At 39.9% G+C, this 13,181-nt stretch overlaps 1 protein-coding gene across 5 annotated transcripts in view; it reads left to right on the top strand.

Annotated features, from left to right (window-relative positions):
- LOC135163225 (zwei Ig domain protein zig-8-like) overlaps window positions 1–13,181 on the top strand; it is a 51,823-nt gene that overhangs the window by 12,187 nt on the left and 26,455 nt on the right. For 4 of the 5 annotated variants that reach the window (XM_064122472.1, XM_064122474.1, XM_064122470.1 and 1 more), the window contains exons 2-3: window positions 3,618–4,213; window positions 12,059–12,225. In XM_064122472.1, coding sequence (XP_063978542.1) covers window positions 4,090–4,213; window positions 12,059–12,225 — 291 coding nt within the window. In that variant the 5' untranslated portion in view covers window positions 3,618–4,089. Of the gene's footprint in view, window positions 1–3,617; window positions 4,214–12,058; window positions 12,226–13,181 lie in introns of those variants that run through there. The other variant, XM_064122473.1, reaches the window with a different exon arrangement.

Raw genomic sequence — 13,181 nt, 5'->3', positions numbered from 1 at the left:
AAAGGTACGATTAATAGGAAAAGTTTATATTATCAATATATTTTTATCGCGAGGCGTTTCATTGGGCAGAATATATATTAATATATGAATATTGTTTAGTATTCGGCTGTCATTGAAGTATTAATTATATTTATTATATTTCTCCTGGCGAGGTCGGAAATCCAGAAGATGGAAATAACAATTGGAAAATGTGATGTATCTTAGCATAATAAAGTATTTTCTATGTCATTTCCTCATAAGTTAGATCACGGGAATAAATATCCGTTGTTGGTTCAGGGATTAAATATTATGTCCAAAAGTTTAAAGGGAAAAATAATAAGTGGATTTTTAATTTTTAAGAAAAATTCTAATGAAAGTAATTTCAGCCATTGAGAGCTGTTTTCAGTATTTGGTGATTCAAGTCAAATAATATTTATAAGGTTGAAGTTTCACAATCGGACTGCGTCCATATTCCCCAAAGATTTCAAATTTAAGGGTTGAAATTAATTAGTTATATGTAATCCTATCCAAGACTTTTTTATATTTCTAAGTTTGTTTGAAAGAGTGAATATAATAAGCAATATTATATAGAACTAGCACACAATCAATGCAACTAAATATCATTCTGTGTTCCGGAGTTGCAGATGGAGAAGACATTATTGTAAAAAAAGGACGTCTTTCCGAGATGAAAAAATAATTCTTATCAGGATAATTCGTATCAGCAATTGTCTATGGATATAAGAATTAATTCTTATCATCCATAGCGGAATAAATTATCCATAATATTGCTATTATAATGACTGTTTTCATGCTTGAATTGAAGCACGATAATTTATCAATTCTAAACTACTAATTTAAAAAATAACATTGGTGCGTTATTTTGTTGGATATTTTGTTAATACAATCTTCGAATTCTGAAGACTGACTGCTAATATTATTAGATTGTAAGAGAGAGTTTATTAAGACTTAATATGGTATGTCGTATTAAATTTCGGATTCAAATGATCTACGTAGATTATTTATTTTAAAAGCGGATGAAAATAATCCACAAAAGATTTTTCTACAATTTATACCTGCAATCATTTTTTTGAGTTTTCATATTCTGTTCGCGGAAAAATCTCATAGTTGTGATTATCTTTCATGAAAATTGGAGATACAAACACTGCATATCTTTAACTGTTCAACCAAAATCGGATGAAAACATGTACTATGTCGATAGGAGGAAAAAAGTTTTTGATTGGCTGAGTTTTTTTGTCAATAGATTTAATAAATTTAAATATAAGTTTTGTCACATAATAAAACTGTTTTCTGTATAATGTTGAAGGTAATAAATACATGTCTGCTTATCAGATATACCGTTCATATATTTATTGGTGATTCTGAACCCAATACAGGCAACGGTTGGAGCCTGGCCACAGCTCTGGTCGTAAATCTGGGCCAATTTCGGGCCGAATGGTCAGCCCAGAATGCGGCCAAAGTTCGGCAATAGGTCTGGGCCAATTTCGGGCCGAATGGTAAGCCCAGAGTGCGGCCAAAGTTCGGCAACAGGCCTGGGCCAATTTCGGGCCGAATGGTAAGCCCAGAGTGCGGCCAAAGTACGGCGACCGAAGTCTGGCCAAAGTTCGGTCCCAGGCCTGGCCCCGTGTTATCATCCCAGGGTCTAGCCAAGTTCGGCGCGAGTTTGGCTGGAGCCCGGGTGCCGAGCTACGGCAGCTCGGCGGCCGTGCTTGTACCAAGGTTGGCCCATTCGTTTTTTCCTACCTGGGATATGGACCCAAGGGGGTAAGAAGAATCTGGGGTAGTCGGACCTCTCGAAAATTTTTAAAAAATTTAGCATTTTTTAGACTTATGCAACAAATGGAAAGGAACTGCTGGCGACTTGGGGCTTCCTGGAGGGGAAGAAATAAGTTATGGGGTTAATTATTTCATGAAAATGCTCTAGGGTTCAGTAATGCGATGATTAATTACGTTCGGTTTTTGAGGGTAAATTGGATTAAGTTTACGAACATTGTTTCCCAATTATTTGTGAAACATACATGTGCTTTCATCAATTTTGGATGAAAATACTGTTGAGCCTATCAACCCTGGAATTTTCCACTTGAAGCTTTGATTTCAATTAGCATTAAATTATGGAAGAACATAATTGAGTTGATGTTCAGTTTTGCAATTTTTAAAAAGCCAGCAAAATTTCGCTGAATATCTGATTCACCCAACATTGATCGCATTTTCCTGAATTGTAAATTGTAAATTGAGTAATGACGAGCTCAAAATCTCCGTCTATTTTCGTGGCACGGCAGTGATGAATGCCCGCTGTGAGCTTCGAAAGACATTAATTAAGGCAGCACTGTAATTACGTATTTTCCCATGGCATTGCAATTCACATTAGTGTCAGGTTGATGACGTTTCGACAGGACTGAGTTCTTTGAATATATCACGACGACAGAAGAGTAATAGAAGATGTTGGAGAAATTAATTAATTGCAGAATGGGTCTCCAGCGTGATTATGAACGCTGCTGTTGACGGAATAATCACTTTTAGTGATTAAGATATGAGTAGGGGAGAGGGCATCGCTCCACTGAATTAGAAGTGGATTAATACCTTATTTGAAAATTTCGAGTGTTGCTTTCATCATTTTTAGGAAGTTAATGGCATTGCAAAGAGGAACAACGCTTGACTTTCTAAGACCAAGTTTTTTATTTTCAAGAACTTTTTAATTTATTATAAGCCCTACCGTTATTGACATAATATTCGCTTCCCTTTCTGTACAAACTCGTAAAAAAGTCCTCCCTTTAACACAATCTCATCTTATATTTATCCCACGATACTCCAGACACATCACCACAAGCTCCCGTTTAATTTATCGCACGACAATGGCAATTAACGTGATTTTTCAATCTTTCCCTCACCCAACTCATGTTCATTTATCCATATTCCTTTTTTCTAAACATTTTTTTCTCCGCACCAACATTTATTACAGAAAGAAGAGAGGAGAGAGTGGGTAAGAGAGAAGAGGCCCCTGCACTCGGGTTCTCAGTTCATTTGTCAGCGACTGCTCCGGACCCAACGCGATTTTTCAGTTCTCCCTCGTCTCCCCCGCACCCCTCAAACTGCACGTTACCCCTTTCCCTCGTGTCATAAATGGGGATCATAGCTCGCGCACGGGCGTGCTGTTATCACCAGGGATTATCATCGCTAGTTTCTACATGATTGATTACACCCCCGGACGTCTCAATATTTTTTTTTTATTGCAAAAATGTATTTTTCATCTCCTCCATTTCTCATTCACTCTCTCATTCATTGTCTCAGGTATCAGTGTCAGTTGGTGGTGGAAAAAAAAGAGTCGCGAGGCAGATCAGTGATATAATCTTGAAGGAAATATTGTGAATAAAAACTTTCTGCAGATAGAGAAAAATATAAACTTTTTCCGTTTATTTGCGCAGTATTTCTTATTTTTCAACGGAAATACTTCAGCTGGGGGACATTTAATGATTTTTTCACTGCAAACATTTACCAGATTTAAATGAATATGTCATCGTTTAGATTTCTAAGGATTAAATTATTTGTTTACTTGACTGCTTAAGATTTCCAGAATATTACCGCAACCGCTTGAATATCGGATTTTTTAAAATTGTTCGCAGGCTCCAAGATATGCTCCAATAGCTTTAATGAAAGAGGATCAACAATCAGCTGGAGCGGAAGGGACTGACTTTTATTACCAAAGACTGTGTCTCGAAAAATACACAAGCTTCAGAGGATTAGTGATATCATCCCGGGGGATGTAAACACGAATAAAAGGTGACAAAGGGAGAATACATCGTCGCATTTCGTAATGGAAACAGGTCCAGTGCGAGAGAAAATAAAACCATTCCGTTTTCATTAGTGCAAATAAACAAAACAATTTAGCGGGGAATAAATCGGTGGCGATCGGGAATTTGGATCGTTGCCCAACTTGATTGCGCAACGGGTTACAGTGCGTTCATGTGTGATATTAGTGTGGTGGTGGGTTTGAAAGAGGAAGGAAGTGTTTATTAAAATCTACAGTGTCCATCTAATCCACCGGGTGTAACGACTCCAACGTTAACGTGTCAGACACGAAAACTATGCGGTACGATGAGGGGGTCAAGAATCGGTGGCCTACCGAGTGCGACAGATTTGGAGTTGAGCCAGATGAGGGCACGAATTTATATCGTCATCGTAGCATTCTTCGTTGTTCATCCCAACACTTCGATATCTGGTTAGTGATATTTTTTATTCTTTTAATTTTTAATAAATTCGCTGAAACTTCGAGAACTTGGAGGCCATCGCCTGAGGCCCTTAGCTAGGCACACGAAGACTTTTATTATAGGAAAGGTAATCAAGGAGCGATATTGTGATTTAATAAAAAGTACTTTTTACGAGGAATCTTACCCTCTGTGTATTATAAAAAAAATATTCCTGAGTTAATATTTGAGCTCATTCAGGTCACGACTTGAAGAAAAAGAAAAACGTGACAATTTGTTGATGAACCGAACAATTCCCTGAAGAAATCTATAATTTTTCCATAATTTTTACTGATTAATTGTCGACGTTGAGGGGGCGATTAGAAGCGCAAAAAGTTTGACATTCGGGGGGTTTATCGGATTACACGGTAGTCAAGGGAGCTGGTGGAATAGATCCACGGCGAAGTTAATGACAATACACGTGTCCGCAGTATTACAGCGCAAAATTAAAGCTCATATTGCCCCAGCTCGTGCTTCCATTTCTTGCGAACACAGTATACACTGGACAGCCACTTCATTCTCTGCTATTTCCACCGGTGTCGTGGTGTTGGTGTATATACAACAGTTTATGCACCGATTTTAACACAGGCCCCTCCCCCACTTTCCAGCTTGCGAGCCCTCAGCCGAAAAAGCATCGTCGTCACAGACTGCTGGATGAGGTTTGAAGCTTTTGAAGGGACTCGAGGGGGAGATGGATACTGAAAATTCCACGTCTAATTGCCGACTTCACGGGACCGGGGTTCTTCATCCTGGTATTCCTTTTGAATGTACAATTTTTTTTTTATGCTCCTGAATTCATCTGCAGAAATAGCGGACGAAAAATTGCTGGAATAGAGGGAGAATGAGAGGGATGTGGAATTAATTTTGGCGAGTGGTGTAGAAAGTTTAATTTGGATGTTTGAATATTTGTATTATCTCAAGGGATATTCAAGGATTGCGACAATGTTTCAAGAGAAATAATTTGTAAGGTACGTCGTAGCTTTCGGTTAGATCCATTTTCCCATTGGTTTCACCTTATGGAACGGTAATTTAAGTCCCAAGTGCTTAGAATAATCGTAATTGTTGACCTTTAGCTGTGACGGAATTCTGATGCTGTCAGGTCACCAGGTCTTGATGGTTAAGATAACACTCAAGCTCTCAAATAACTAAAATTTAATGAACAACCTATCGACGCGTGATTAATGCGCCAGTAATTGCTGGATATTCTACATAATTTGTGTGAAAAAAAAAAATGTTTTCAACCACTCACCTTCAGCTATCTCAACGACTCGCGATACGCTGTAAAATAAAATTCCTCTCTACTTCACTCCGTACCTCCATAAACTCGGGAGGGAATTTAAAACTTCGATAATTCAAAAGTCATCTCTTTTAGTCGAGCCGGAAACTTCTTAATGCATGTGCATTTTGTATGCGAAATATAAAGAACAATTTTCTGGATATGAGAGGAAAAATTCAGGGTTTAAGGGCTGAGATGAAAATGAGAATAGTGCTGAAGCCTTACGTGGTGCCCTCAGCGACGGCAGTTACTCACGCTTAGGATAATTTAGCTTAATTAATTAACCGGCGTTGTGACGGGGTGTTAATTTATGCTCATAGAATGATTCACGGGAGTACTCACTACTGTCGCCTACGTAATTCTTCACTCCTCAATCTCATTTTACTTTTAGCGTCATTGTCTTCAGGGGAAGTGAGAATTTTATTCCATTCATTATCATTTGGAGGAGGAATTCCACGAATTTTTAATTAGTTGTAAATTCTAGAATTTCCAGAATCAACGAACGATAATTATTGCTGGATGGAAAAAAATAAATATATTTTTTGTTTTCACATTCAATGATTCAATAGGATCGCTTTTCACCCACCAGTAAATTTCGAAAAATCAGTAATAACACCTTTATTTCATCCCTAAAAAAATAAATCACGCAGACTCAATCTATCACTCGTTTATCATCAAGTCAGCACACGTAGCCCATCGAATCAAAACGCTCAACGAAAATAAAATTCCTTTGAAATCCATGGGATTACCCACATTGGTGGTATAGAGTAGTGCTGTGTGTGTTATGATAGCACACTTCCAAAAACTTTTATCCCGAAAATTTCGAACGCGTCGCCAGCATCCTATGTGAGTCACAGAGAGACCATAACCCATGGGGGTATATACAAGTGGCTTTTTCCCACCGAAAACTGTTGGAGTATGGTGGCATATAACATACACTGTTTCCCCGGACTTTCTGTGGATGAGGTGGAGTGAAATGAGGATGGCGATGGGGGAACTGGGGCTTCGTGCAAAGTTTTCCTCGCCTAGCCCATACAGGGAGAAACTACTTTGGACCGTTGGTAACTGGCGCACGTAGTGGCGTATACCTTATAACGACTCTGTGAATCGTCTGATCCCACTCTACTGTTATATCTTTTTACTTTGCTGTGGTTAAGGCACATGGTTATCTTCAAAATTTCGACAATTTGCATGTTTGGGGTGGGTGAATGAGCGTAATTGCCATTTTAGTCGAATGAATTTTGTTCAACGACGAGGGAATGGTATTCAATTGAAATTATTGGACATTTTTGTAATTATCTCGAGAGAGAATTGTTTTATGGTTCACGAGGTGTTTATTTATGTTCCATTGAATTGAGAGTGATAAATATTTGTAGGGCTTTACTTGTGGCATTTCATTAGACCTCCAATAAAATCTTGAGAATTTCGCCGACTGATCCCCTCCGAATTTAATAAACAAGTAGCAAATATTGAGGAAAAACTCGATATCATGATTGAGAGATAACTCTGATAATATTCCCGACTGAACTCGGTTATCGGAGTTTTCTTCCCCGGGAAGTAAAGCTCTACAATTGGGACTGGGAAAAAAGTATGGATCGAGTACGGTGGAATCGCTTCCGTAAGAATTTAATATGAAAAGGCGACAGAGGGGGGTAGGAGATAGGCAGCGGGAGGTTTAAGGTCGCTGGTCAGGTAATTTTAATATCCCCCTGAAAGGCCTCTGAGAGTTTTCTACCGCGGCACCGGATGGCAGGAGACATCCCCTCAGATTCCCCCTTTATGTACCCAATCCCTCTCCCCGGCCACCACGTACTCCACCACTTTTGTTTAATAAAGTCAAAGTTTTCGTCCTCTCGACTCACTCCACCCCATATAGTTTTTTCTTTTTCTCCTCAAACATTTTTTCAAGCTTTTAAACTGCCGTCGAGTTTTCCATATCATTTGATTTCACATTAAATTGCACATCTGCGTGCAAAATTCTAATATTGCAAGTTTATATTCAGTTAAAAATGAGGTAAGGGATGATATTGTTAAAGAAATTATGGGACGTTAAAATTTTATGTCGGACTTTTCAATCGTAATTATCTAATCATACTTGATGAATTTCCGGGTAAATAGTTTCGATGGACCTGTATATGCTAGATTATGCAGGATTCGAGTCTCTGGGTATTGGTTGATTTAGGGCCTTCGTGTTATTCCGGGCGTTCGCGAACAAACGAATGTTTTCCTGTTCGTGCGCTCTCGCTCGGAATTCCCGATGTAATCTCGAGCCTTTTTTTCTCCTCACTCCCCAGTTTTTGTTGTTTCAGTTCACCTCATTCCTGGCTGTTTTTTTTTATATTTTTACTTCATTTCCCTCCTCTTTTTCCTCGACCGTTTTCCTTTTGACTTCTGGTATTTTCCAGTTTTTCTTTATTCGTTTGCTTGCGTCGAGTCTTTTTTTTTCAAACCACCCCTCGGGAGAGTTTGTGCTTCCGTTTTCAACTGGAACTCGCTGTGATTTTTCGTTTCGCAGTTGCGCAGTGCTGCCGGGTTAGTTATTGGATGGGTGAAAATTCTTTTTTTACTGGCTGATGAAATTTATGAATGTACTAATGCAATAGCTTCCACAGAATTTTTTTGTCAAACTTGTAAATGATCGTACAATAATTTTCTGGGATGGCGGGACTTTTTGCCCACCCCAAAGCCGTTCAATTCTCGAACCTTTCTAAATTCTCTAGCTCTCTAAAATTAGACAAAACCACACGACCTTCCCCCCTCCTCCCCCCCCAAATGTCTCCCCATCATTTATCCTCCCCAGTGGTCCCCCATCTAAATGTCGTCTACTGTTTTACCAGATTTCTGTAAACTAATTCCCTCAACCCCTCCACCCCTTCACCATCCATTTATATCCTCCAGTGGGCGTGAGAGTCTTGGCCTATCGTCAGTGTATATTTCACAGATTTCAAATATAAATGCCCTTGACGACAGGTTAGTAACTCATTCCCTCCCTCCCGTCGAGTGCGCCCTGTCCGCCCACCATTCAACCAATAATTTACCAAATTATATCCACCGACGCATGTTCGTCCAATTTCCTGAAGTCTTTTGAGCGGTAACATCGAGCGGAATTCTGACTATTCACAAGGGCAACAAAAGTACTCAAGGAATTCCACAAATCGTCCGAACGCTTTACCCCAGCGCTCTTACATATTTTTAGAGTTTCCCGCGCTTTTCATTTTCTTTTACGGCCTCTCTACCTTTTCATCTCCTCCCCCTCCGCCCAACTCATGACTTTATGCCACCATAAAGAGCACAAGATGAAAGGTCAACAGAAAATGGAGGGCTCGTACACGTGGAATAATGCCAATTATAAATAAAGTATGTCCTTGCCGGTGAGAAAAAAAATGTTGAAACAGAACAGAAAACTGAGAATGACGAGAAAATTGTAAATAACAAGAAGAGTAAAAACGTATGAGTGAGTTGAGTTAAAGGGGAACCACGGGACGATGAAGCGTGTCGTGGAATTCCTTTGCCATCGCCCTCTCTCTTTCTCTCACCACTCCTCCGCCATTTCGTAATTTTTTAGTTCTTCTTTTTCGAGACCCCCACCCCCTTCACACGGTGTTTTTATAAAGTTTGAAGGGGCACGAACCCTACATACAGTCTCTGTAGTTGACTTTTATTAGAGAAAAAGAGAACAGTCTGACATTATTTTGTTTTCCACTGCCTTCTACATCTCGTCATAGTTCCATTTGCTGGTGAGTTTCTCGTCACTTGTGAATGTCATGGAGTGACAGTGTAAAGGTGGGTTATGGAGGTTTACACAGGAGGGGTTTTTTTCATATTACCGGGTGAAATGGACATGGCCTGGGATGCATTTCGTGTTTTTTTAAACATGTTTATTGTTGTAATAGCTGGATACAAAAGGAGAGTAGGCGGTTTTACGTTTCTCTCGGTGGAGGGAAATTTTTGGTAGGAAAAACCCTCCTAAGGAAATATTATTTTTTGTTTGCGGAAAAATTCATCGTAATTAGATGAAATAATCCGTGAAATTTGAAACGCGGTAGCTCCTCCCTTCACAGGAAGTCACTCTCCTGAAAATGCCTACTAAACTGTCCGTGAAATTTTCGATTTTTTGTCCGGGAACGTAATACGGTTCATATTTCCGGAAAAATTCTCAGAATGAAAAAAAATAGTAGCTCTTGGGGTTTCTTCACACTATCATTTGAGAACACTCATCGTCGGTGATGCGCATCGAGCAACATTTTGGTGGAGTACATGGCACGAGTCAGGGCAAAGCAGAAGGGACAGAGAAGGGCAAACGATGCACAAATCTGCCGTGAAACTTGTCGTGTTCTATACCACTGCGTCATAGTTCAACCGCATTTTATGAGCAGCCTGGTTAAAATATATGATCCTCGGTCCCTTGCGCTTTCGGATAGGATTCGGGGCTGTAAACTTTTGTCTTCTCATTGTTTTGAAGAGGAAACGGGGTACACAGACGCAATTCAAGCGAATATAACGGGGGTAGAATTAACGACTCGTTGTATGTTTTATCATTTTCTGCTATTCTATAGAGAGTTCCTGGCCATAAGAGATCATTTCCATCGGGGGACAGTCCTCAGGTGCGGGGGAGGGTGCGAAGAAAAGAATTGACAAGATACCGGGCGCGAGAGAAATTTGAAGGTTTTTTCCGAGAAATTAATTCTGTAGAACTGTGACATTTGTTCCATAATTTTTAGAAAATTTTTCTCATGGTTTTTTTTTTAAATAAATCTCGTAGGATGAGGTCCGGATTTTCATCCATTTGTTGAATGATTTTATTTGTTCAGAGAAAATATAGAATATCAATTGGGATATTGACGTTGAGCTGATAAACAGAGGCTGCTGATAGGGTTTTAATTGAGGGGGTCAATATGCAGATTTTGGGTTACAGACTTTGGTATTTCGATGCAATATTTCAAATGTTGTCCAATGGTTTTATGGAACGGTAGATAAACAGAGGGGTTTGGAGACATGGAAAATATATCGTAGTGCAGTATTTGTTTTTCAGTTTTCAAAGAAGTCGCGATTTCACTGATGGCAAAATTCGCTTGATGTTATCGAATAAATTCAGTTGAATCTTTATTTTCATAAAAAAAACTCATCAAGTTAATGCAATATTGCCTCTATTTTTTTCGATGACGCAAATAGATAAATGTCACTCGATGGAAAGCCAATTTTGCGTACTGCATTTGTCGGATTAACGAATCAGTGTTTGTACTGGTATTTTCCACAATTCTATAGAGAATTTTTGCCCGTAAGAGATTATTTCCATTGGGAAGACAACTCTCGGTCTGGGGATGTGTATATAACTCAGGGAATTCACATCATACAGTGTGGAGCACGACAAACTCTTTCGCGGATCTCTGGTGGAGTTGTACGGATGGGGTGCAGAAGTGGAAAAAAAAGGCGGAGGGTAGGGGGGAATTTACGAGGGAAGAAGTGGTCCCAGCCGAGTTCAAATGAAACTACTCGCGGGTATGCCTCGTTACTCGCTAACCGAAGTGGAATTTATTTCTCGCCGCGTTATACTTTGATACATGTAACATCAAACACACACACCAGTGTGAAAAAAAGGGGTGGGCGATGTCTGGGATTTTTTTTTACCCGGTGGGTGTATCCCTCCGGGTCTCAAACGCTTTTCTAGGGCTGCCCCCCAGTGAAGCCGTTTATCTGAATGAAGTATTTGATTTGTTCACAAACTTATGATAAAAATTTTGTGCTGCGATGGAAATGAGGCCCCATAATACACTCACCCCGAACAGGGGTAATTTATCTGAAATATCAATATCCGTTTGGAGATTTACCATTCCCTCAAAAAGTGAATATTATCATTTCTATTGGCATTCATGGAAAATACTCCGCTATTAATTCATCACCGTCACCAAGTGTTGTACCGTTCACTATTACGGAAGTTGAGTGAGGATCGTCAGTGAATGGTCAGACCAATGTACACTTGATGGTTTAGCCGAACGAGAAGTGGACGTGTGTTTGCGTGGATACGGTGGTAGTGTTATCTACCCAACCGAGAAAGGTCATGACGTAGCATTCACACTGATTTCTCCCCTCCCCCATTTACCCTGGGCGTCGGTTTGTCAAGGGGGTGGCGGTGGTAGGGGGCAGTGGGGTTTTTGGGGAAGTCGAGGGTGAGAATGTATTCGCCAGATTCTGGTTCACTGTGTCATCGACTCCGTATCCCGCCCACTCATCCCTCTCGCATTATCATTCTTTCATTTTTCTTTTGCTGCGTAGTTTTTCTGTTTTTCGCTCCCTCGACAGTTGATGACTAAAACTGTTTCTGAGTACACAACGATATATCTGGTTGGAGCATTTCCTCATCTTTATTATTGAGAATCCCCAGTGGGGGGGAAAAATGGACTACTGATGTCGGCTGATGATGATGATGGATGACGGATGTATTTTCTCGGTTAATGTACTACCCAGACAGGCATTGAGCAATGAACTTGTGATTTTGAAAATTATTTTCAATGAATTGATGGAAATTTTTTTTAACTACTTTCAGCACCTTTGGAGGATTCACTGGTGTGGCGGGAGAGGGTTCAGGATGTCGAGGTGCCTCAAGACATTGGGGAGCTTCCTGTATTCGAGCAAACAGCCACCAACGTCACAGCATTCGTTGGACAAACTGTTTATCTACCGTGTCGTGTCAGAAACCTGGGTGATAAAGTGGTGAGTTTGTTTTTTCAAGCTGGTTATAAATGTATCTTTAGAATATTGCGGGGAAAATTGATGCTGAGGATTTTAAAATGCGCGGGAAAATAAATACACAGGGAGACATTTTTTTTGGATAGACGTGAGAGCGAATGATCTATTTAATTGGAGCATAAAATGGAATCTAGAAATATCTGGTTTGAAATACGATTGCGTCATTAATGGTGAGAGAATTTTGGGAACCGTTGGGGACAGATTATCGGAGAGGCAATTAAATGATTATTTTCTTCTTATTTTTCATTGCCATTGTATCTGGTCATATCTCTCAGTCGCTCATGTGCAAAATAATCGCATTAAATCTCATCACTGCCAACAGCCGATTGTGAAATTTTAATCAAAGGCCATTTACTCATTCTCCCTGTTTTCATAGATCCACATTTTTGAAAAATATTACGAAACGGGCAATTATATTTCACAATAGGTATGTGCGCTTGGAAAAACGTTTTAAAGATCCACTTGAGCACAATTGAAAATTATCCATCCCTGCAACTAGATTCCACGCGTGTCCGTCGAGGGCTTCCTCTTTTTCCCCTCTATTCGCCTCTATTTTTTCCATTTAATTTGCCCGTTTTTTTCATCGTCAGTCGGTGGTACCGTTTGGCATCGCGGCGCGTTAAACAAAGCACAGAATCGAGCCAATCAACTGTTTGGGGTCCCAACGCGGTACAGAGTCGATTTTTTTTTTCCCTCTTCCACTGTCCCTCCGCCGTTGAAACCACTCACGTTTTGCGCTGATTAAAAGCCGATCAAAGGGCTCACCGTTCGTCGGCCCAACGATAGGTATTTCTATAATATTTTTAGCCCCCGCTTCACTCTTCCTAACCACCAAACTGTTGTCGAAAATCATCCCCTCGATCGCAAGGGAAAATCCCGTTGATAACTTGATTGGCAAAAAAAAGTTTTTTTCATAGAAA

This window comes from Diachasmimorpha longicaudata, chromosome 6, assembly GCF_034640455.1.
Source record: "Diachasmimorpha longicaudata isolate KC_UGA_2023 chromosome 6, iyDiaLong2, whole genome shotgun sequence".
Taxonomy (NCBI): domain Eukaryota; kingdom Metazoa; phylum Arthropoda; class Insecta; order Hymenoptera; family Braconidae; genus Diachasmimorpha; species Diachasmimorpha longicaudata.
The sequence above is the reverse complement of the archived record's forward strand: the minus strand, read 5'-3'. Positions and strand labels throughout refer to the sequence as shown.